Genomic DNA, 26,856 nt, shown 5'->3' on the forward strand with positions numbered 1-26,856 from the left:
ATCAGTTCTAATGCTCTCAGGAAAGCCACTCCCAGAAAACCCATCTCTTATCCACATACACTGGCTCCACAATGAAGTAAATCAGAATTCCACGGAAAACAGATAATACACCTGCCTACATCGGAGTTCTTCATGACCAGGTTTGGACATCATCCCGAAGAAAGTAGTAAATCCCAAACTATCAAGAGTTTTAAAAGCTATCTAGGTGCTTATTTACTATGCAGATTTCCAGTGACACTCCTCCTCTAAAAATTCTGACTCAGTAGTGTGTGGTGACATAAAAATTTGCAACTTAAACAAATATCCAGATAATCAATAATTTGTGCAACAAACATTTCAGTGTCTAAAAATGTGTCAGACATAACACTATGCAGTGGGGAGCTTAGGTTCTAATGAAAGAAGGCAGAAAATAGTAAATGAACATATATAAATTTTGAAAATAATTTCATGTTGTAATATATTATGAAAAAAATAAGAAGATAAATTAATAGAGTGATGAGGGGAAGGAAATGACTATTTAGAAAATGTGCCAAGAAACATCTCTGAGAACACATTTGAGCTGAAACTTAAATAATATAAAGGAGACACTGTTTGAAAAGAATTAGGGTAAGTTTCAGAGGCTATGAACACAAGTAAAAAGTTCCTGATTTGAGAAAGAGAATGGCACCTTCTAGGAACAGAAAGGTTATTGAGGCTGACATAGGGTGAGAGAAAAAATGGTGGAAGATAACTTAAGAGGAACGGAGAGGTAATAAATCATATAGAAACTAATAGGCACTGATAAAATGCTTGGAATTTATCCTAAGTGCTAGAAGGAGCCACTGAATGACTTTAAGCAGGAGAATAATCATATCAGGCATATGTTCAAAAAATAACACTTTTATAACTGTGTGAAGAATGTTTGTAAGGTGACAAGAGTAAAAGTAGGGAGACCAGAAAGTACTGAGATGGTCAAATATGAGATGTCAGTAGCTGGGACTGATTAGGGCAATAAGACTAGAAAATGCTGGCAGAGTCCAGGTATATTGTAAAAACAGGGCTTATAACTCTTCTAATGGGTTGTTGAGGAGGGGACAAGAGATGACTCATAGGATTTTGTCTTCAGCCACAGAGAGTATCATGGTGTCGTTTACTAAAAAGGAAAAAACTAGTAGAGGACTTGGTTGAGAAAAAAAGATGTGCTTGGAAATCAAATACTGTTTTGTTCATGATAAATGTGGGATGTCCGTTTCACATGCGAATGGAGATGTTAAAGCAACTGCCAGATACCTGAATCTGTAGTTCAATGAAGTTAAGAGAATGCACATCATATTTAAAACTGTAGGAATGAGTAGGTTAACCAGAATGATACTAAAAAGAGGGAAAAATGGTAGAAGGGTGGTAAACTCTGGAAGAATCCATAAAAGTTTTCCCAAATTTAAGAGTTTGAGAAACATAAGAGGAACCAAAAGTGAAATTAAAAGCAGCCTGTAATTTGAGAGGTAAAAACAAAAGAATAAATCATTACAAGTCAGAAAGACCAATCACCATGCCAAAGGCTCCAGAGATTAAGAGAAGGTACACTGGATTTTTTTTTTTTTTTCAAATCCGTTTCTACTGGATTTGGCTACATAGAAGTCATAGTTGGCTATATATTTTGAATGGTATGAGAGGAATAAAAGACCTATTGGAGTAAATAAAGTACAGAGTTACAGAGAGTCCTAGGATCATATTGGATATATAACGCTTTACAAAATTGAAAGCTTTCTTGATTACCTTTTATTTTTTAATGTGTTCACTATATAATAATGGTGAACCCAGAAACTCTGGGATTCTAAAAGTTACTAAAGCATTTATATTGCACTAATGCTAAAGTCATAACAACACTCATTCTGGGCTCCAGATGATATTAAATCAGAATTCCACAGAAAACAGATAATACACCTGCCTATATCCGGAGTTCTCAGAGCCTGAAAAGGATCTCCCTACCTATGTCCAACAGAACGTATTATCTCTGTACATGCTCTCTTCAAGCAGAGACTGTGACTGTCTACTACATTCTTCAAAGTGCCTTGTTTTTAATAAGAACTATGTATGTGTGTACCGTTTATTTAAATGCATTGTCTTTAGGAGAGCAAAATTGCAATATTCCATTTTGCTAGTGTTGAAAAAATTTAAAAGCATTTTACACTACTTTCCCAGAATTTTCACATGCAGCAAAGGTTTCCAAAGCATACAAATTTCTGCATTAAAATATTAATTTTCTGATGCCTTAAGACTTACTCATGTAGAAAGTTGTGTTAGCTATTTACATTGCAACTACTGTCACAAATATTGTTATACCCCAAGCACATGATAAAATACTGACATCAGCCTGGTACTAATGAAGGAGCTGAGAAATAAAATGAGACAGAAAAAATAAAACCACATGCTGTGAATACCACCAAAAGAAAAGAAAAGAGAGAGAGTGAGAGTTCCAAATCCTAACCACTAGACCACCAGGGACATAGCAGGAAGGGAAAAATGAAGGGGCGGAAATCGGAGGGGGAGACAAACCATGAGAGACTATGGACTCTGAGAAACAAACAGGGTTCTAGAGGGGAGGGGGTTGGGGGATGGGTTAGCCTGGTGATGGGTATTAAAGAGGGCACATACTGATAAATAAATAAATAAATAAATAAATAAATAAATAAATAAATAAATAAAAGCATTTCCTATACACTAAAAAAAAGAAAGAAAAGAGAGATAAAGAATATATCAAATGTGAAAAATCTAACAGAACAAAAAGTTGTTATGGATAAAAGAATGCATAGGTGTCAGTAATCACCATTTTACTTATCACAAAATGATTATTTCATAGTGCTTGAAATGTGAATTTATGAACCCACAGTCACCTCTTACTCAGCTCCAGTATGTAGTTACATAAATAGACACTCCTTCAAGACCTAAACAGAAAGAAGCCCATAGCTTGACTAAGAAGCCCTCCTGGTGCTCCTCCCACACTCCAGGAATGTTTCAGGAGTAGACTATGACCCCTGAATTGAACATATGACTAGGTCAAGGCTAGTTTCAAACTGCAAACACTGGAAGTTTGAAGATCCTGTTTACCACTATCCCAGCTTCCCGAGAGATTTCACATAATGGGAGTTCTGATCTTCTTTTGTTTTTCTTTGGAAAACACCATGGTATCTGAATAGCTCCAACGTAGAGTTCACCTAGTTCATCTAGACCAGTCATTCAAAACTCTTTAGCTCTCCTAGACTGCCTTAGGTCAATATATATATGGAGAATGTTCAGTGTCACTAGTACTCAAGTAAATGCTAGACTATGAGCTTCACAAGGGCAAGGATCTTTGCCTGCTTTGGTTACTAATTTATCCCTAATGGCTGGAACAGTACCTGATCTAATATAAGTGCTCAACAAATAATATCCAGTTTTTCAAAAAGGTCAGATTAGTGTTTGAGGTGGATGGGTGACCCCACTGTAGAAATGGTTTTCTCTTGGTATGGGTAATGATTCCTAGCATTCCCAGGTGAAATATAATTACTGAAATACATTTGCCCACTAAAACAATGTTATTAAAGGTGTTCTGAGCCTCTGATACTTGTGAATAATAATAATAATAAATTTAAATAAAGTTCTGGTAATTGTGAATTAAAGACTCAACTGAGAATCAGTATCATTCTATGGCTCTAAATCAATGACTGAGAAATTATCACGTAGAAAGGAACACCTTCATGATTTGGAGATTGACCAGTCCATAATCTTTAACTATCACTTGACCCTGACAACCAAAGAAAAGATTAAACAGTCCATTTGGAATGGCTGGTCTTATTCTAGCAGCTTGTTTTAGCAGTTTTGAATCTCTGCCATCTTTCTTCAAACAGCAAAAGTCAAATATTCTGAGAAACAAAATCTCAACTCACTCTGTACAAATTCAATGATTCTGAATACTGTTCCTAACTTTCTAAGACATGAAATAGTTCTAAGAAAAAGACAAGAATATAGGCAGAGCTACAATGCCGATATTATTTTTTGTATTCTGGCAGTCTTACATTGATTCCCAAAAATACTTCAGTCTTGCCAAGACCTCACAGCACAATTAACAATTTTTTCCCCAGAGAAATGCAAACAAAAGAAAATATCCTTTTCTGAATTAACTAGGCAAATTATTTGGTTAGCTGTATTTTACCAAAACATCTCCCATATTGGTGGTTTTATGATACTTACTACGTATTTTAGAATGAGCTATCACTGAAACAGAACAATTATCCTCAACTCAATAATTTAATTTTGTATATCCGGAGTGTTACCTATATTACTAAAATCTAAAAATCTAAAATAAAACTTGGTTCATAAGAGCTTAATCAATGAACAAATGTGTATTGAATGTTTATATCATGAGCTGACTGAAAACTATATGTTGCAGCTCAAATGCAAATGGCTATGTTATATTTATTTAAATAGTTCACATGTAGATTTAACTTGTAAGAAATTGTTCTTGGGTGTATAAGAAATGGTAATTTTTCTAATTTTTAGAAATCCATAGTGGTTATTCCATAAAGAAGACCAACTAGAGCTCATAATATATGTAGTATCACTTGATATCCAGGTTCTTAAATGAAAAATTATTTAAAATATGAGTGTTGTGGTTAGCTTTTATTTTTACAACAGTTTTAATTCAAATAGGTAGGATTAGTTAATTAAGAATGCTATTAATTTTTTAGAACTCTTCTGTACACTTTAAGAAACATAAAAATTCATTCTTTAAAAAGTATGACTAGTTTCTTTTCAAGCTTTATGAATGACAACTCTATTTCCCCCTCTGCATTTCATTAACTAAGATTGACCCAAAGATGATCCTGCTGTCATCAAATTTTTCTTTTTTGTCATCTTCCTATTCGGTGAAATGTAGGAGGAAAAAAAACCACGTGATGCAAGGCACTAATACCCTTTAATAAGTCTTCGGTTATTTACCTTGGGTCTTCCCTACAATTGAGAGGCCAACTCAACTTACTGCCAAGCAAGACCTGACAGGCACAGGGAAAGGTAATTATATTGAAACATCCAGACAGAATGATTTCTTTTCACAATAGTTAGTAATAATACCACCAAAGTTATTTTAGAAGCACATTTTCTTCCTCTTAGCTTTTATTGTTAAGCTTGAGTATGTCTTACTTGATTTTGACATTAGTTTCTAACCTAAACCTTAGATTCTGAATGATGTTATGATCAAATTTACTTTTAACTTCACTTTGGGGTAAAGGTCAAGTTTTGATACTGATAAACTACTAAAGATAATGTAAATTCTAAAGAAAAAGGTAGAGAGGCAAACCAAGAAACAGACTCTCAACTATGGAGAAAAAACTGGTGGTCACCAGAGGGGAGGTGGGTGGGGGGATGGGTGAAATAGGTGATGGGGATTAAGGAGAGCACTTGTGATGAGCATGGGGTGTTGTAGAGAAGTGTTGAGTCAAAATATTGTACACCTGAGACTAATATTACACTGTATGTTAACTGGAATTTAAATAAAAACTTAAAAAAAATCATAGAAACTAAAAAAATAATAAAAAAATAAAAAAAGAAGGTATTTAACACAAAGAACCTATTTCTACAGACAAATGTGGAAGGGTAACTTTTCAGCAAATGACTTATAATAATAATCCAGATCAATCCCTTAATAAATTTCAAATATAATTCTACATAAAGGTCACAATTTTATTTGTTTATAACTATTGTTTTAAAACATGCCTTTTGTATCCTCATGAAAGCTGAATAGTTCTACTATTTCACAAATCATTTCTATCTTACCAAGTGATGAAGGCAACTTCAAGTACTAATTGCTTTAAGTAGATGATAAGGAATGTATGGTCTTATCTCTCTGGTTTCTGTTTATGCTAAAAAGGAAGGAATTATTATCATTTTACAGAATGTTTTGTGTATGTGCATATGCCTGTGTGTGTGTTATAATTTTGTGAGAATTAAACAGGAGTCCTATTCACCATAGAAATTTATTTTTCAGTCTATAATTTTAAAAACTTTTAATCTTATAATCTGATGATTATAATACAGTATTGTTGTCTATATTGATGATACTTGCTAAGACTAGATCTTAATCATTCCAACCCCCCCCAAAAAAAGAAATAGTAACTATAGGACATGATAGAGGTATTAATTATCACTATAATGGCAATCATATTACAATATATAAATGTATCAAATCAACATGTTGTATACCTTAAATTTATAGTGTTATATGTCAAATATATTTCAATAAAGAAGTTAACTGACAAGTAAAGAATTAATAATCAATGAAATTTGAGTTTGCTGTAAGTTGTACAGATTTGATTCCATAAGAATTCTTTTCTATCCACTGATATCCCATCAACAGCTTTGAAGTCAGTTTAGTAGACAGCCTTCTTAATCATTATTACCTGGGAATGGAGGCAAATAGAATCTGATGTTCTTCCCCTGTCCAAACCTGGGTTTTAACTCTGTGACCCTCTTTTGTAAAACTGTCTGTAGGACTCAAGTCTATTACAAGTATGGCAATAACAGGAGCTGTAACAAGATGTAGTTAGTACTTGCTTCACAAATACAATATGTGTTTAAATATTAAAGGTTTGAAGTGTTACATGAATCTTTCTAAAAAGGTAATTTATTTAAAAAAGAGTCAGGAGCGGGGCGCCTGTGTGGCTCGGTCGTTAAGCGTCTGCCTTCGGCTCAGGTCATGATACCAGGGTCCTGGGATCGAGCCCCGCATCGGGCTCCCCGCTCAGCGGGAAGCCTGCTTCTCCCTCTCCCACTCCCCCTGCTTGTGTTCCCTCTCTCGCTGTGTCTCTCTCTGTCAAATAAATAAAATCTTTAAAAAATAAAATAAAAAAGAGTCAAATAAGCAGATGTGACAACCCTATATTCCTTTATAAGGATAAGGCTAATTTTTTTATATATATATTCAAAACCACTGTAATTGCCATATCTGTATTTCTTATGAAAACAATCAATAATATCATTTATGATTACTACAGAAGTATATTATAAAGAATGCAGTTTTAGGATCCACCCCCTTCCCTCCATCTTACATGTTCCCATTAGATTGATCATGGAATTACAGAATTTTAGAAATCACTAAGTTAAACTTTCATTTTATAGTTTAGAAAGAGAAAGTCCAGGCAAGGGAAATTACTTGGCCAAAGTTAAACAAGCAGAGATAGGGACTGGGCTAGAACACAGTCCTCCAAAGGAATGTATAGTCACAACACTCTCCAATCTAAAACCATTCAACTAGTTTCTGTTATTTACAAAACCAGGCCCAACTCTTTCACCTGGCATTCAAGACCTCTCCTTTTGCTGCCCTAAACTGTCTTTTCAACTTTATCCTTCCCTTCTTATAAAACACTACTCCATTCAAAATGTCCATGGATATTCCCAAGGCTTTCTCCTCTGCTCTCCTGTCCTCTCCTCTCCTCTCCTCTCTTGTCCTCTCCTCTCCTCTCCTGTCCTCTCCCCTCCCCTCCTCTCCTGTCCTCTCCCCTCCCCTCCCTCCTCTCCTCTCTTCTCTCTCCTTTCCTCTCTCACCTCTCTCTCCTCTCCTTTCTCTCCTCTCTTCTCTCTCCTCTCCTCTATTTGGGAAGTTTTTGTCCCTATTTATCTCTCCATGGACAAATCCTATCTATATGCCATCTCCTTCACAAAGAATTTGATGATTCTCTTAACTGAAACCTTCTATCTGCAAAAAAACACTTGTGGCATTTTCTACTTTCTTTCCTCTTACACTGATTTGTGTATGTTGTAACTCTCTTCCTAAAACTGATGCTAGTGTTGGTAAAGCTTGTATCCCTGAAAATCTCAAGTTTGGTTTTTCTAAAGCTTAAGATAAAATAGATTTTCCACATTGGCTAAACCTACCCATAAATCTAGCTCTTTTTTCCCTTAAAGCAAAAAAACCCAAACAAACAGAAATTGTCCCAAATCATTTCTAAATTATAAAAGAGCTTTTTAATTTAATTTTTTTTTTTTTTAGGTGCAATGATGAAGAGTTTTTTCCTAGTTGTGAAAATCGTTGCATTAGCCTTGCCATTTTTGGTGAGTTAATTTCATCTAATCAATTTGTAGTAAGACTTTAAGAAAATTTTATTTAAAAGTTCTAATTATGCAAATTTCTAAGTGCAGTTACACTCCATAGGACAAAATAATTGCATACTAGCTATATTTTTTAAAAGCAACTTATTTTTTATTTATTTTATATTACAAAATTAAAGTCATGTTCTTCTGTATATGCTTTTAGCTCTCAGGAATTAAGAAATCACACTTTATTGTATATGAAAAACCCTTAAAATTCTCACACTATACAGAAAATACATTCTGGGGGAAAAAGCAATAGTAGAAATATTTTTAGATTATAAAATGCTCTAAAAATAATTCCTAAAGAATAAATACATAAATCATAGTTCAGGATCAGAAATCCCTTTAATTAAATTCCTATCTTACACAGATCCATTTTCTTTAAGGACTAAATTCTTAGTATATTTGCTGCCGAAGCAAGCACAAGGACTGAATCCTTAAAACTTAAGGAGTTTGGTTAAAGATTTTCCACCAGTATCAAAGACCTTGACACATTTACCTTTAATATTCAAACATCATTGTGTCTTTTGTTATACTCTTCCCATTAATGTCAACTGACTCCTCCCCAGGAATAGTATCCAATTCTATGGTTTTCAGGAATTTTCTTGAATTGCATGCTGTATGTTAAAGCTATAGGACCAAGGAAAAAGGTTTGGCTTTTTTCTTTTGATTTTTTTTTTTTTTTTACTTGCTTTCATTGTTGTTTTGGCTTTTGCTCTGTTTCATTTTCTTGTTCATTCAAGGATCCCTTGCCAACAGCAAGAGCAAGAAGACAAACAGAAGATGTTATATGATCATTTCTTAGGTTATAAATTTTGGAAGGCACTAGTCCTTGTTTCATAATTCATTACTAAACTTGCTTTTAAGTTAATATCTATTAAATAATTCTATTAGGTAAATTCTTAGAGTCAAACTCTTTAAAAATTTGCTTTATTACGACTTTCACATTTATTTTCTTTCATTTATTCTTTGAAATTCCATTTTATTGTGGCCACCAGAACATTCCAAACTTGGATTTTCTCTTTGAAGGGCAGGGATTAAAATTTAAATAAGAAAATTCTTATTTTAGGTTCCTGGACACAATTCCAATATGCATTGGGCAGGGGGGGCGGTTCTCACACAACACTAAGTAATTTTTGGACACCACCAGAGTGTTGAAAAATTCAACTCAATTCTGACATTATCTTCCCAGAGATAGGGTCAAATTCCACAGGTTAAGTGTTCAGACCTACAATACCTCCCACTTCAGACACTAGTTGCAAGCCTAGGCTGTTACCTGTAGTTCTGAAGACTGGCTATAGATGGGAAATTCCTACAACCTCCTCCTTGGGTTTGGTTAATTAGCTAGAGTAGCTTACAGAACTCAGGAAATGTTTTACTTACTAGATTACCAGTTTATCATAAAAGGATAGAACTCAGGAACAGTCAGATGGAAGAGATGCTTAGAGTAAGGTATGTGGGAAGAGGGGCATAGCTCCCATGCCCTCTCCAGGAAAGTCACTCTCCCCGATTGTCCATGTGTTCACCAAACTGGAAGCTCTCTCAACTCATCCTTTTGGGCTTTTATGGAGGCTTCATTACACAGGGATAACTTACTGACCACTGGTAACCAATTCAACCTCCAGGCCCTTTCCTGTCCCTGGAGGATCAGGGGGTGGGACTAAAAGTCCCAACCTTCAAATCAAGTGGTTGGTTTCTCTGGCAACCAGCCCCCATCCTTAGGTGGGGTCCAAATAACATAATAAAAGGTAATTTTAACATAATAAAAGATACCTTCTTCCCCAATGCACTCCCATCAGTTAGGAAATTACAAGCGTTTTAGGAGAACTGTGCCAGAAACTAGAATGAAGACCAAATATGTATTTCTTATAAATCGCAGTATCACATGATCCACAGCTGCCTGCTCTATGGAAACCTCTTCCTGAGCAACTTAAGCAACTAGATCCCAAACACTCCTTCCCATTTTCACAAAGGCTTCAAGTCCCAGGGACATGAACAAATAATTCAAAAGAAGAATAAAAGTTTATAGATTTACCATTCAATCTTATGAGTAGTCAAAATTATACATATATCGTGATCATATCTTTTATGTGTTAATTTATCCCTTCTCTCTAAATATAGTCAGGATAATATTAACTACTAACAATTATGTGATGAGTTGCACACTCTTATAGCCTATTGGTGGCATTGTAAGTTGGCACTTTTCTGTACAGCAATCTGATAATTCCTATCAAATAATTTTTGTCCCCCCAAAAGTTACATTTTTTAAAAACTATCTTAAGGAATCTATGAAAACTATTAAAAAGGATACTGGTATACAGATGTTATTCATCTATCTATTTATAATAAAACAGTTTTTTGAAAGAAGCTTAATGGTTAGCAATAAAGAATAAACATTTCATGACATAATCATTAAGCATTCATTTTTCAACTATAACTATCCATGTATAAAAACTATGAGATAAATTGAAAAATAATATGAGATCATGCTTCTTGAAAAAAAGCAAGATATAAGAAATGCACTAAAATGAACATATACCAGGAACATATGTACAAATTGATATTATATGAAGATGTCTAGATTATCAGAATTTTTGAGTGTAGGCAAACTTTCTATAATATTTCTATGACTTTTTAAATTTTAAATTAGTAATATAATACATTTAGAGCAAAGAATCCTCTATCTCAACATATCCTGAATTTTATTATTTTATCAAATTTCTGACTTTCTTTACCTACATCTTCCAAAACGTTTCTAGAGTCTTTTTATACCCAAAGGGTACGTGTGAAAAGTCCTAAACTAGATCACTTAAAAAATATCACTTAATGTTATTGATGTAGTAAAGACATTAGGGTTCGAAGCCGATGGCCAAGAAAGAATTCTTGAGATGTCTTTAGTGCAAAAAGATGGCTTTATTAAAGCATAGGGACAGGACCTGTGGGCAGAAAGAACTGCACTGGGGTCATGAAGAGTGGCCCATTATATACTTTCAAGTTGGGAGGGGGTTAGGGATAGTGTAAGTCTATAAGGAATTTTGGAAGCAAGGTTCCCAGGACCTTGAGGGGGCTAGCTATTGTTGGGAAAAGGTCATTTATTACTGTCTAATAAAACCTTAGTCATGAGACCCTTTAGATGTATATCGGTGTGTCATATGCTTGGGGGATGACTGCCAACATGTATCTTGGGGGGTGGAGATAAAGGAAGTTTCCAAAGGAATTTTTATATGTTAAAGTAGACTTACAGGATCCTGGGGGTCAGGCTAAGATTGCCTTTTGCCCTTAGCAAAATGTCAACATTGAGGCAGTTGAGTCCCTAGAGGAATGTCACTCTGCCTGTTTCAAGGACTTGTCAGTGGGCTGTAAGTAGTAAGAAAATTTAATAATTTTTCTTTTCCTTTTGTTTTCCAAATCATTACGACCTCATCTCAAAACTTTATAAAACCTTTGTGAGTTTTTAAAGCTTTATATATATGCTCATGGAAATTGTTTTCTCACTTCTGATTCCCTATACATGCTGCAATCCAGAATTAAGAAAAGTATCATAAAAACAAATGAAAGTTGATTAAAAAAACACTATTATCATATAATATTTATATACTAATGTTATGTGAAAGGCAATTTTTTAAAATCTAGATAAACCTCATATATCTTCTTGGTAGGAGAGCAGAAAAAAAATATACTCAATGCTCCTCTTATTTTTAACAATGTACATTCAAAAAACAAACAAAAAACCCAATGTACATTCAATACAAACTGAATATAGGTTATTCATATTTTTCATTTAAGCAAATATCATGTATACTTGTTGGCATAGGAGTCAGATGATCATATGTTTTCAACCTTAAATTCTTCTTCTCCCCAGTGGTGATTTTAAAGATTTTAAATAGTTTATTGCTGTCACTTCTTGAGTGATTCATAGGCCTTATAGATTAAATAACCATGGAGAATGATTTACAATATTTTACAATATTAAAATAAAAACAAAGAAACCATGTTTTGTCTTTAGTACAAAATATTTTTAAAACCACAAAAAAAATCTGGACTCTACCCAATGTTTTTTTTTAACTTATTTCTTATTTCTGTGAACCTCAGCAGGGTGCAGAGGTGCAAAACCAGGAACAACCAACTGTAAGTTTATTTTCATTATTTCTAGTAGAGACATGAACTCTAAAGTATAATATTATGCAAAGTCCAATGATATTTAAATGCCTTCTGTCTAAAAATTAATAAATAAACCCCATAAAATAATCTAATAATCTTTGAAAAAAATACCACTTTAGCAACCAATCATACGAATCAACCTCAATATTCATCTGAAAATCTTGGATTCTTTTTATAACCCAAGTCATGTGTTTTGGGTTTTCAGGTATATTTTGCAGCATGAGAAAACTGTCTCAGAGTTTAATATTGAGAATAAAGGAAAACAAATGTAAGGTTTAGTATCTCTCCTGACTGAAGACATGGGGAAAGATCCCTCTCTGACCCACCTTTGAATACTTCTCATACATTTGCATTTACTTCCTCTTTTTGTTCCCCAAATATGTTTGAATGAACACATTTAAATACGTCTCCTTTCATGAGAAATACTTGCTTTGCAGGGTAATTTTGTTGCTTTGTTTTACTCATATGGAAAGATCTAATGACATATTTTTATAAATGCACATAAGCAACAGAGACAAATAAAAATGGGAAATTCCCTAACTGATCTTTAATGAATAAAATGAAGCTGAAAAGAATCCAAAGTATAAATCCAGGAATCCTCCCACATACATTATTTTACTATTCTGCTATAATTAATTTAGAAAAAAAAATAATAAATGTGCCCTCAGCCTAGTCTCTAAATAAAATTTGTAAACATTTACAAATATGTGGTAAGAATACATATATACATATACACAAATATATGAAAATATTTATATATGCACATATATTCCTATGTGTGTGTGCTAAGTTTGCACACAGTATATTAAAGCTCTTTATGAGATTTTTCCAGCTATTGTACTTATTATAATGTCCCACATTTACTGAGTGCTTTTCATCTATGCCAAGACCTAGGCAACGTGGTTTTATATTATGGATTACTTCATCTAATTTGTTTGAAATTAATATTATTTTTAATATTTGTTGAAAATCAAAAAGGAGAAGGGAAGTGTACAAATCTGGATCTTATAAAATAATATGGTTGCTGAGTTCACTATTTCCAATACTGTAGTTATTCAATGTCAAACACTAAAATATATACTTTAAAAAGTTCTGATTTAAGATATCTCTACATTCTAGCCTACAATAATACCATGTGCATAACGTATTCTTTTTACAGTGCCATGAAAATGATGAAAGACCATTCAATCAGAAAACTGCCAAGTATATCCCATTTCATTATGTGCTGAATAACTATCCTCTCTATGAACACACTTATTACCCACATAGACCAGCTGTACCAATTAATCAATATGTGCCTTATCCATATTATGCAAAACCAGTTGCAGTTAGGCCACATGCCCAAATTCCTCAATGGCAAGTCCTGACAAATGCCTACCCACCCACCGTGGTACATGGCCCACACCTACATCCATCATTTGTTGCCACCCCCGCAAAGAAAATTCAGGATAAGACAGGCATCCCTGCCATCAATACCATTGTTACTGCTGAGCCTACACTTATTCCTACCACTGAACCAAGAGTGGACACTGTAGTCACTTCAGAGGCTTTCACAGAATTCACCATCACAAGCACACCTGAGACTACCACAGTTCCTGTTACTTCACCTATGGTCTAAAAACTCTGAAGAAACATCAAAGACAACACAGGTGAGTGAGCAAAAGACAAAAATAAATAGTACAGACAAGATTCCTGGATTTATCGGTATAATCATAATACTTAAACTAGTATAATAGATAAATTAAGCCTGTTATAAGAGCAGGCAAAATGGGTTCATTATAATTTTAATTTGATAATGCCATAGCATTGATATACTAGATTCTGTTCCAATAAGAAATGAAATATCTTATTTTACAAAATGCAGAAAAATTGGAGATGTTATTATCAAACCTTATTTCAACAATCAAAACACTCCTTGAATCTACTAGTTTTATTTCATTCCTATTTATACACAGAGAAAGTAGAGTGAAATACTCTGTTAAACTTGTGATTTTTCTTATCTCAAAAATAAATGTTCTGAGAACATTTATATAGAATATGAGTTTAAATACATTTTAAACATTTAACTGTGTTCTTGCACTCTAATTTTGCCCTGAATCAAGCAAGAGGAAATACATTTCCCACGCATTTCTTTATTTCAGACATCATTTCTGAAAGGATCCATGAAGTTTAAGCACTCAAAATCTCTTGTATTCTAAGGAGAACCCACGGAAGAATTGTAATTCTTAATTTTAAAAGCACATACATACTAAAAAAATACTTTCAGAATCTTTTTAAAAATACTTTCAGAACCTTAAATGTGATGCCAACACTTCCATTTATTATTTGGATCATGAATAATGGCAGAGTCTAAAATAACCTGAAACTTACGGAAAGAAATTAAAGGGAAAGATCAATAAAATAGAAAATTTTGAGTTTCTTCGCAATAAATATTTTCAGTGCATCAACCTGTCTATATATTATATAATCTGAAATACAACACAGTGACCTGTGATATAAGAGGAATAGCGTTAGACCAGCGTTAGACCAGAGGGCTGTTTCTTCCATCTTGTGACTTTAGACAAGTCATTACCCTTTCTGAACTTTCATTTTCTTGTAATTTTGGTTTCTATAAAATGACAATGCATATTGTGAAAAGATTGTAAAAACTGATCAGTCCGCCAACTGTATTAGAAAAATAAAATCAGTAAATGCTAAAATGTATTTTTAAACAATACCCTGTCCTAACTAAATGATAAAAACTTTATATAGTTATCTCAGATTATTCCTATAGCAACCATATGGAACAGATTATATTACTATCTTCAATTCACAAAAGAAAAATAACAGGCCCATGAATCTTAAGTAAATTACCACAGCTCAGAAGTTCAAAACTGGGAACCAAACCAAACTTGTCTGGTTTCAGATAGTAAAGTGTAATTACTCTGCTATCTATTTCTATATAGACTGTCTAATATACAGAAAAACAGAAAATTCACTATGTTTTCCTTAGATCAATGTATCAATAAATTGTATTATTTAGTTGCTCTTTAATAGGACATATGGTAAGAAAAAGAAGATAAGATGCTGGGTAAACTTTGGACTTATTAAAATTTAGAAAACAAAATGAGAAAATTAATGGAGACAACATGAAAACAAGTAGTACAGTTATATATTATATTGATTCAAAATGCTACATGATTATGTTTTTAACGAAATAATAATTATTTCAATAGTTACAATTGTTCAAAATTCATGAACCCAGATTTCTAAGTTAAAACCAGTATATAATATTACTTATAAAGAAGCATGTTAAGGACATTGTCTTGGTGTAAATATTAGGTGAAGTCAATTATTTTCAGTTACTATAAGCCAATTTTAAATATTTAAATTTAAATATTTAATTTGATAAAATCCTTGGATATAGACATAAGAGACAAATCATTTAAGCTAAATAAAATTGTACATGAGAACTGTTAGCATACTATGAACTAAATTCCTAAACTGTCATCATTTTTTATAGGTCTTGATGAAGCTAAATGACTACTCTAAACTCTCCTTTGGTCACTCATCTACCTTCATTCAAGAGAGAATGTAATTTTGATGGATTTGGCTCCTTTCTCTTCTCCCCTCACATTTTATGTCCATATCACATTTAATTTTTTGTTTCTTGCACAATAAAGCCATTTGAATGCAAGTGGATCTCTTAATTGAGGAGTCTGTAGATGTACCTCAAGGATCTTTGAAACCTTGACATTTCAAGGCAAATTTAGTGTGAGTTTCAGTTAACACGTTTATCTGGGGGCAAAGTTCATAATGTTATCTAATTCTCAAAGTGGTCCACGGTCTAACAGTGATTAAGTACATCTTCTCCAGGATGACACTGAACATCTAAACTTACAACTAAGTCATTGGAACCAGAAAAGAACTAAGCTATGATGTTCCAATCCAAGGGACCACAAAGTGACTCTTGAGAGCCCTGGAAACTCTGGAGTTAACATAAAATTTAAGTGCTAATGTTAAATCATTCCCGGGAGGAAATTCTGGGCACCGGCAAGCTACAGATGACCACAACTACAAACATACATACATGGCAAAATTACAGAAGTTGATGGAGGCTAGACCTGCATGACCAGATTCCTCCAGACTGGAAGCTATGGTCTCACATCTGTCCAAACATAAACATGAGCATGTGCATGTACACACACACACACACACACACACACCAGGAAGTTTCTGGAATTGAGGACTTCCAGTCTACAAACATTGATGAATACTTAAAGTCCAAAAATAAGGTTTTCCCTTAAACACGTATTACAAGGTAAATAAATGGGTTGTTTATGTGCTTGCTCCATATTTAACACATCCTGCCAGAGAAAATACAAATCACTCAACCCCTACAAATTGCTTACCGGTCACCCATCTAATCTTTTGCTGAAATTCTCAACAGATGTGCTATTATTAGGAATGATCTGTAGCCTTTCACCAGCTGTCTCATTCAAATTCTAGAGTCTGGAAGAGAGGCATAGTCAGGAGCATGGTATGGCTGAGCCTCATTTGCTGTGACCATTAATAACTGTTAATTTCTTAAAAAACAAAGTAAAAGGGGCACTTGGGTGGCTCAGTCATTAAGTGTCTGCCTTCAGCTCAGGTCATGATCCCAGGGTCCTGGGATCAAGCCCCACATCGGGCTCCCTGCTCAGCCAGAAGCCTGCTTCTCCCCCTCCCACTCCCCCTGCTTGTGTTCCCTCTCTCACTGTCTCTCTCTGTCAAATAAATAAATAAAATCTTTAAAAAAAACAACAACAACAAAGTAAAAATGTAGAAGAGGTAGAATTTATTTTATTAATTAAAAAAAAAATTGGTCACCAAATAGGTACAAAGTACTATAAGAATTATTGTGGGCCATATAACAATAATGATATTTAATAATAATATGCAATCAACAGTTACAATATATACTATAGGCCAGTCAATCTTCTATTTGTTTACACATATTTACTCATTTAATATGTACCCATGGACTACATGTTTTTGTTGTTGCTGCTGCTGTTGTTATGCCAGAGAAATGAATAATTTTCCCCAAATGGGGCTGGGATTTGAATCCACATAGTTTTGCTTTTTTTTTTCTTTTTTTTAAAGAGAGAGAGAAAACAAGAGCAAGGGGAAGGGGGGGATAGGGAAGGGGCAAAGGCAGAGGGAGAGAGAGAATCTTAAGCAGGCTCCACACCCAGTGCAGAGTCTGACACAGGGCTCAATCTCACGACCCTGAGATCATGACCTGAGTTGAAATTAAGAGTTGGATGATTAATCGACTGAGCCACCCAGGCGCCCCACAGATAGTTTTGCTTTAAAGTCCATGCTCTTAACCATGTGAACAGTACTATACAAGCATTTCCAGTCTGGTAGATGAAATAAAATCTGAAGCAAACCACTTTGAAATAAAAAAAAAATCTTACGTATAAAGCACTTTTGCATATATTAATCTTCACCAATAACCTCCTGAAATAATTTGTTACTGCTCTTCATTTTCTGTATGTGAAAACAACTTCAAAGCAGATATAAGATAGTAAAAAATTTATGGGCTTTAGATTAGGATAAACCCTTAAAGTTTTAGCTCAAAATTATCCTTACCATGTGACCTTGAGCAATAAATAGAATAGAAATTAATATTTTTGATTTATTGATATATGTGTCAGGCTCTGTAACAAGGATTTTACAGGTATTACTTTATTCCACATGTAGTACTCTGTTAGGTACTATTATTATGCTCATATATAAATGAGGAAACTGAGGCTCAGAGAGATTAAGCAATTAAGTACACAAAATCATAAACCACTAAGTGGTAGAGCTTAGCTTTGAACTCTAGCAATTCAATCCACCAGCCTTCATTATCTTACTACTAGGACATACAACCTTTAATCAGAGATACTCATTAAGGTACCCTATATCAACTGGGCATTCAGTCAGTGTTCGCTCCTTTATCCCTAAATTCGCTAAGTAACATTTCCAAGGACATCCACTGCCCACAAGGTAAAGTCAACTTTCATGATTTTGCTATTACCTTTCCACATCATCTCTCTCCCTTATATCCACATACGATACACTCCAGTGACTCAAAACCTCCTGCGGCTGCTTTAGCTGTAACAGCACCAGCGCTTCTCTGAAGCTGTTCAAGTTCTTCTGATAATTCATATCACATAATCAAAATCTGACTCCTTGACTTAGATATCACATTCTATTTTAAAAAGGTTTATTTATTTATTTTAGAGAGAGTGGGGGGGGGGGGCGGACAGAGAGAGAGAATCTCAAGTAGACTTCCCATTGAGTGCAGAGCCCACATGCGGTTCAGTCTCATGACACCAAGACCATGTCCTGAGCCGAAATCAAGAGTTGGACACTTAACCGACTGAGCCACCCAGGTGCCCATTGGATATCACATTCTTAAGAAAACCTTTCCTGAACTTCCAAGATCAAATGATCCACTAATGTACTACCATAGCATCCTGTCATTTCTTTCCCCCTTAGTACTCATCAAACTCTGTTACACCTGCCTGTCTACTTTTCCTGCTGGCCTATGAGCCCTATGAACATAAGAACTATATTCTGTCCACCACTGTCTCCAAGGTAAGTCCTGATACAGTGCAGGAACTAAATAAGTATTTGTTAAACAAATGAGTAAATAAAGGAATAAGTGGATTGTTAATGACTGAAGTTGAAATACCCATTTAAGAGGATTAAATAACCTAGACTTTCCTTGCTAAAATCTAAAAAAATAAATAAATGTTGACCTTAGCAGTTTATTAGTGATCACGAATCAGACCACCAAAGCCAGTGATATATTGTTAAACCAAGTTTAAACTCAAAAGATAATTACTGTAAATCATTATTACCAGTCATGGCAATATAAGAGTATAAAGAGAGAATGTTTTTATAACTTACTCTCAATTTTCAAGGAAAGAAAGCTGAATGTCAACAGAACGATAACTAAATTGCTATATCAACATTATGTATTATCTTAACTTTAGCAGACTATTTAAAAGAAGTAGATGATGGCATGCTCTCTTCCTAATATGATACACTTGAGTAGTGGCCAGATGCCCATATTATTGAAATCATGACTATAAAGTCAGGCTGATGAACAAAAACAGACTTAAAAGATCAAATGTATTCTTTTATGTGCACATTTTATTGGAATATACTGAAAAATCCCAGAAACTCTTTAAGGCAAGATTAAACTCTTATACATTCCTTTAAAATTAGTATTTGACATTAACATAGTTATTTTCCAAATTTAAAAATCATTCTTTTGAATCATTCATTACAAAATACCCACAACCATTACTGGGATGTTAAGACAGAACTTTAATGAATAAAACCTTTAAATATTTCATGCCATAGAAACGATAAATTTTAAACTAATGATGTCAAGTAATAGTAAAAATAATAAAAACTTTATAAGGAATAAAATTATTTTTTCTAAAATTTATCAGTGAAACATATTTCTACAAAAAGAATCCATGAAAGCAACGGATGTTGTCAACAGATTTGACTTTCTTTTAATTAGTGTTAACCCTTGCCAACAGTAATGATATTAAAGTTTTCTCAGTCTCTCCCCAATAGGAAATAAGTAGGAGGGACATGCAGGGATGAAATGTTTATTTATTCAAAGGGTGCTTACTAGTTTTCATTTGGAGACAATGTCTACTGGAGAAGAATCAGCTTGGTTAAGAGAAGATAAAATCTGACCAGAACACAGAGGAGAAAACTTTTCTAAGGTATCTAACACAAATAAGAGTTTGGAACGTTGATTTTTCATTAGACTCTGGGCTTTCCAAAGTTTGGACACAAATGTAATCATTGAAATGATCTGCTGACTTAGGCAAACTGAACTTGTTTCTAACATTATTATACTAATTACTATGGAAACTGTTCACATACTATCAAAAGACAGAGTTTCACTTTCTGGGCAGTTTAATCAAAGCTTACTCTTATGAATTACTCAAGTTCTATGGCTGAAGAGCAATATTTGATAAAATGCAATTTAAGTAAAAATCCAAAGCAAGTTTGTCTTTGTTAAGTAAAAATTTCTATAGTAGGAATGCTTCATTCTGCCTGACACTCTGCTGAAAAAGTGGGTGCCAACTTCAATGCTTGCTTCAACACTTCCAGCTCTCTATGGAAGTATTGGCTTAAACATCCTAAAAGTATGAATTACAATTTTTTTAACTAAAACTTTTTAAAAATAATTTTTACTTAAATAATGGACTTTTTCTTATATTTAAAGAAGCATTATGCTGTTAACTCCAATTACTCTAATTACTCTCATATTATTAGAACTTTATAAAGGATGCAAAAAGGTCTTGGGTAACCAGTAAATTATTTAGTGATAGCATTGCTCCTTGAGAAGTCTTAATATCATGATTTACTAAAATAATTTAGACTATTTACACAATTAAGTATGGACTGTCTTTATTCTTAATTTCCTTCCTTTCTTCCTTTCCTTTCCTTTTCTCTTTCCTTTCCTTTTTCCTTTCCTATCCTTTTTCCTTTCCTTTCCTTTTTCCTTTCCTATCCTTTTTCCTTTCCTTTCTTTTTTCCTTTCCTTTCCTTTCCTTTTCTTTCTTTTCCTTTCCTTTTTTGTTAGAGTCTATGAAGAAAAGATGAAGATCCTCATCTTATCTATGATCATCTTGAACCTTACTACATTCTTCGTAGTAAGTTTTCAATGACCTTTAACAAGTAATTTTTTTTCTCATTTAGAAAAAGATAAAGAGGTTCATATCAATCATATGCCAAAAAGAAATCTTAGAATCAAATATCATTGTGTTTGTAACCAGGATAAGGCATGTTTTGTTGCTTTAAGAAATTTACCATGAACTCTGATTATTATATCCCTCTTTATATATTCATGTAGTGGGATTATAAAATGTCCACACAAAAGTGTGCACATGGATGTTTATAGCAGTTCTATTCATAATTGCCAGAACTTGGAAGCAACCAAGATGTCCTTCAGTGATGAGTGAATAAACTGTGGTACATCCAAATAATGGAATATTATTTGGTACTAAAAAAAAAAAAAAAGAGCCATCAAACCATGAAAAGACATGGAGAAAATTTAAATGCAAATTACTAAGTGAAAGAAGCCAATCTTTCTTCATACTGTATAGTTCCAGCCATAATACATTCTGGAAAAAGCAAAACTGAAATCAGTGGTTACCAGGAGTTAGGAAGAATGAATAGGTAAAGTACAAAGAATTTTTAGAGTAGTGAACCATTCTATAAGATACTATAGTGGTGGATACATGCCATTACACATTTGTCAAAACTCACAGAATGTACAACATTAAGAGTGAAATCTATATAAACTATGGACTTTGAATAATGATGTGCATATGTAAGTTCACTGACTTGTAACAAAGGTACCACCCTGGTGTGGCATACTGAAAGTAGGGGAGACTGCATATGTTGAGGCAGAGAGTATACAGAAACTCTCAATAACTTCTACTCAATTTTGCTATAAGCCTAAAACTGCTCCAAAAAGTAGACTTAAAAAAATAAAAATAAAATCTGAAGAAAAACTAAAAATGGTTACTTTTTTATTTTTACTAGTGAATATTTTTAAATTCAACCAATGTGACTTGATTGTGACCAATGCCACATATTTTTTTAAATTTGCATACTTTTTTATTTGCAGACAAGTCAGAGTCTTAAAACTTATGACCAGTCAAGACAAAAGCTATTGAGGCTGAAATCACCTTCCAAAACCAGAAAACCCAAGTCCTCACATGTCCAGGCTGCACTAAGACAGGCCCAAGCTCAGACATCAAAGCAGTCATCAAGCCGGGCTTCACTTACCGAGACTCAACCAAAATCACCTTCATCAGTTTTAACAAATCAATCCCTAGCACCTAAATTTGAAAAATCTTCAACTTCCAAGTCTACATCCAAGCGCTCATTATCTTCCCAAGATGCAGCAAAAAGGTCTATCCTTACCAAAAAGCATTCTTAGCTAATAAGATTGCACAAAAACAGCCACAATCAAAATCAACTTCAAAAAAACAGAACTAATCCACAAGTCTGCACACAAACTGATTTCAGCTGACAAGTCTGAGTCCAAACAACCATCTCCCACCAAAACTGCTATAAAAAGGAAGAAAACTACTAAGCCTAAGCAGAAATAGTCAAAAATTACCAAGTCTCTACCCAAGCAGACATCATTTTCCCACCAGACAGGAAAAAGGTCTTCAGGTGCCAATACTACACGAATATCAGCTGTCAAGACAGAAAAACAAAAGGCTCCAGCTGCTACACTTGCAGTTAAACAGACATCATTTTCCCAAGGTGCAGTGAGGAGCCATCTAGTTCCTAAGTCTAAACGGCCAATGTCTAAAGTTTCTAAGAGTGAAACAAAGAGAGCTTCTTCCAGGAGGTCTCCACCAAACAATTTACCAGGCTCTAGGTCTGTTTCAAAAAGAATTGCTAAGTTCACAGCCAATCTCAAGGATGTAGTTCTGCCAGAAGCCAGCGTCTAGCTTCCAAACACAAACCAAGGAAGATGAGACCTTTGCATTGTTAACCAGTCTCCAGTGGATCCAGCATTCCTACGTGCTCCCAGGCACCCTGTGCACAAACCTCATCCACCACTATCTTGTCTAATAAAATCTCCTCCAACTCAACTTCAAACTCCTATATCTAAACCTCATAAGCCTTTTCAAAATCAACCCAAACAGCAGCCATCTGAGAATTCTGTAGAGGCAGCTCCTGCATCACACACAGCACCAACTACTGTCTTTGCACAATAACCACTGGAGATCCTAATGATATTACTACTAGCATAGCTCAAATTACACCTGACGCAAAAGCCCGCACTACCACCCTCTCATCTGCTACTACCACCTCTGCATCTCGGATCACCACCCAGCTGGCTGATACCACCACCCCCAGAAAAGAGACCACTCTCCGGGAAGCTGACACAGCTACCGATGGAACTGGCACTACTGCTACGGAAACCACTTCTTTTTTTTTTAGTTTAAAACTCTTTTTATTTATTTATTTATTTATTTATTTATTTATTTATTTATTTATTTATTTATTTATTTATTTATTTATTTTTTATTCTTATGTTAATCCCCATACATTACATCATTAGTTTTAGATGAAGTGTTCCATGATTCATTGTTTGTGCACAACACCCAGTGCTCCATGCAGAACGTGCCCTCCTCAATACCCACCACCAGGCCAACCCATCCTCCCACCCCCTCCCCTCCAGAACCCTGTTTGTTTCTCAGAGACGGAAACCACTTCTGCAGTTGACACCACCACCACCAGCAGTGGTGCCGCTACCGAAGAGACTGCTGTGACTGCTCCCGTGACCAGCCCCACGGCCACTGCGGTGAGCACCAACCGTGCCAGTGGCACTGAAACTGACACTGCGGCCGCTGCAGAGGTTCCGAAAACCACCCCAGCTGCTCCAGGAGTGAACACGTCCACCCTCGGCACTGCTCTGCTTGTGACCGACATCACTTCTGCTCCCCCTAATGCCACCACTGCTACGAGTACAACTGCTGACACTGTGCCTGAAGATGTCACCCACCCTGAAGAGTATCCCTATGGCACTGAATTATGGATTCATAAGCCTTGGATTATGAATATGACCCAGGGCTTGCTGAAGATCCCACTGCCATTCCAGAATCGAATGCCACAGGCCCCACTACTCCTTCAACTCCAGCGGCCCCTTCTCCTAAATAAAAGGCCTCAGAACCTACAACTGATAACACTACCAAGAACCCACAGGGGACAGCTACTGCACATAGACCCTGAAGACTGACTTAATACCCCAACTGATAATCAAAGCATTAAGGAGGGCACGTGATGTGATGAGCACTGGGTGTTACATGCAACTAATGAATCTTTGAACACTACATCAAAAACTAATGATGTACTATATGTTGGCTAATTGAATTTAAATTTTAAAAAGGTATGAGGGGCACCTGGGTGGCTCAGTCATTAAGCGTCTGCCTTCGGCTCAGGTCATGATCCCAGGGTCCTGGGATCGAGCCCCGCATCGGGCTCCCTGCTCAGCGGGAGGCCTGCTTCTCCCTCTCCCGCTCCCCCTGCTTGTGTTCTCGCTCTCCCTGTGTCTCTCTCTGTCAAATAAATAAATAAAATCTTTAAAAAAAGAAAAGGTATGAAATACTGAAGATCTGAGCAGTGAAAATACCATAATTCTTTAAGCATACTGTACTGTACGTTTTAGCCTTTCTTCGTCTATCGCCCAATATCATTTCACATATTTGAAATACCCTAAGAATTGTGATTGCATTTTTTAAAAAATATTTTTTAAAGTAATCTCTACACCCAACGTGGGGCTCCAATTCACAACCCCTAGATCAAGAGTCATATGCTCTACCCACTGAGCCAGCCAGGCACCCTGAGAACTGTCATCTCAAGAATCCCAAAATCCTCTTAATTCCCCTCTTAAGCAATGAAATCTCCCATTCACTGACCTTCACTATATTATCCCCCTAAAATTTGTCTCTTACAGTTCAAAATAATAATTTATTAACTTGGTGAATTTCACTTTTATGAAAGGAAATGAACACTTACAGGTGTTACCTATGGAATAATAAGAATCCCTTATGCAGGATATGAGATTTCTAGGATACTAGAAAACTGGAAGCAGACATATTATTCAGAGAACCTGGAAAATAAACATGCTTTTTTTCCCCCCAAATGAAAAGTTGGCCCTGCTAAATACCAAGAGGGTTCCAGAGGTCTGTAAATATTTCTTCATACAGAAAGACTATTTAAATTATTCCTGAGCTATGAAGCACTGAAAGACCAAGAAAGAGCTTAGATTCGGTAAGATGCTGTCTTGCATGGACAATGTCACTGATGTCTTTGGGAGCAGCTCTTCCCCCCACCACCACTGTAACTATATGCTCATAGACTGGGACCCAAGTAGAACTAAACTGATAAATCCTACCCCTGTCCTTTCTCTCCATGACCATCACACTTCATTAAAACTTCTATATCCTCTGAGAAATAAGTAGGGGCTTGATCTTCTTTTATAGGGCCTGCATGTTTGTGTGAGAGAGGAGGAGAGAAAGAGAGACGGAGATGGGGGGGAGGGAGTCGCCTGTCAATCTACAGCACACCTGAAAGGTTGTACTCACATTTATTATTTCCATTTCCTACCACAAATTCCTTCTTCCTTTCTACAGTGTGGAGTCAAATGGCATATATGTAACAGTAATTTAGAATTGAAAAAAAAATAAAGGTTTTTTTCTCCTCATTCTGAATATATTTCAGGTTTATCAATTTTTATCTTAACATATTCCTTCTCAAGACTACCCCACAGAAAAATTTTAAATCAGTGTACTCATATTGGATGGGAACACCTTCATAATCTGGATTGGTATTATAAAAGCAAACCAAACTAGTAGATAAGATGTCCCTTCTTTTTACAGCCTTTGAGGATAGTTTACATGTAGGTGACAAATATCATAAGGATTTGCTAAGCACAGGCTTAAATCGGGATCTGTTCCACAGCTCCATGAATGCATATGTCTAAAAGATTTCTGCTGATATTCTCATTCTTAGACACTTACAAACTTTTATACATCTAAAATGTTGTCCAAGGCTCTTTCCTGTGTAAACAGTTTTTAATTTCAGATAATTGCATATATTAAATTAACACAATCAACCTCATATTTTGAGCATCTACAAATAGCAAGTCTCTGTGCTAAGCACTATAAGACAATACAAAAAGACCCCGAATATTGACAATGCTCTAAGGGAGCTGAGACTAAAGGCAGGCATATAGCATATCTATATAATTAATGATGGCACAATCCAAAATGGAAGAGATTTCTTACCGACTGAGAGACCAGGGCAGTAATCATGGGGAAAAAAGAAAAGGAAAAGTGTATGCAAAAGGTGTTATTTGAACTGGATGTTAAAGAACAGGTTGAATTTTTACTTTCTCAATTTTTCTGATTTAAAGAGAACTTTTAACAACTGAATTAGTTACCAATAAGTAAAACATTTTAAAAAATAGGAGAACTCATAAAAGTCCAGATTTTCCTCCAGTACACGAAAGATCTGGTATTGTGGCCATGCAGTCTTGCATGACAACTGTCAACCACAGCAATGCTACTCAAAGAGTGGTCTGCAAACTGGCTGCTAATCCACAAACTGTTACAGACCAGTTAAGAGTGAAGGACATAAATCAATGTTGTTAATGCACACAGTTGTTGTTTTTTTTTTCCAGCTTCCTTTATATTAATTGATTTATTCATGTTTTCATTCATTTATTTAGCAGTAAGACTTTCTTGCTGACAAAAGCAATATATTCTGGTGCAAACTCTTCATCTAACCCCTGACCTGTCCTTTGAGTATCAGTGAACTGGAAGTAAGAAATGGCTACTCCTTGCTTTCATCAATGAGGCATGCTCTCCCCCAGTCTCCACCATGCCTCCTTCACAGATTCACTGTTAACTAGGTCCTCTAGACATTTAAACTTATAATCCTTTCTCTTAACAATGAAATCACATAAAATGTTTGAAAAGGAAAGTAGAATTCCCTGAGATGTGATTTAGGCCTGGGGTG

At 34.9% G+C, this 26,856-nt stretch overlaps 1 protein-coding gene across 1 annotated transcript; it reads left to right on the top strand.

Annotated features, from left to right (window-relative positions):
• The first annotated feature begins 8,010 nt into the window (after positions 1 to 8,010).
• On the top strand, positions 8,011 to 13,882 carry CSN3 (casein kappa). The gene is made up of 3 exons (XM_045881060.1): positions 8,011 to 8,064; positions 12,199 to 12,231; positions 13,424 to 13,882. Exons 1-3 carry the CDS (start codon positions 8,011 to 8,013, stop codon positions 13,880 to 13,882), a joined length of 546 nt encoding a protein of 181 aa, XP_045737016.1.
• The last annotated feature ends 12,974 nt before the right edge of the window (positions 13,883 to 26,856 follow it).

The sequence above is a fragment of the Mirounga angustirostris genome, unplaced genomic scaffold, assembly GCF_029215605.1.
Source record: "Mirounga angustirostris isolate CCGP_5_RB_7025 unplaced genomic scaffold, mMirAng1.0.hap1 SCAF_2, whole genome shotgun sequence".
Lineage (NCBI taxonomy): Eukaryota > Metazoa > Chordata > Mammalia > Carnivora > Phocidae > Mirounga > Mirounga angustirostris.

Coding starts and splice junctions, on each gene's coding strand:
- CSN3 (XM_045881060.1), top strand. CDS start 8,011: ATGAAGAGTTTTTTCCTAGTTGTGAAAATCGTTGCATTAGCCTTGCCA. Junction 8,065..12,198: donor CATTAGCCTTGCCATTTTTG/GTGAGTTAATTT, acceptor GAACCTCAGCAG/GGTGCAGAGGTGCAAAACCA. Junction 12,232..13,423: donor AAAACCAGGAACAACCAACT/GTAAGTTTATTT, acceptor TTCTTTTTACAG/TGCCATGAAAATGATGAAAG.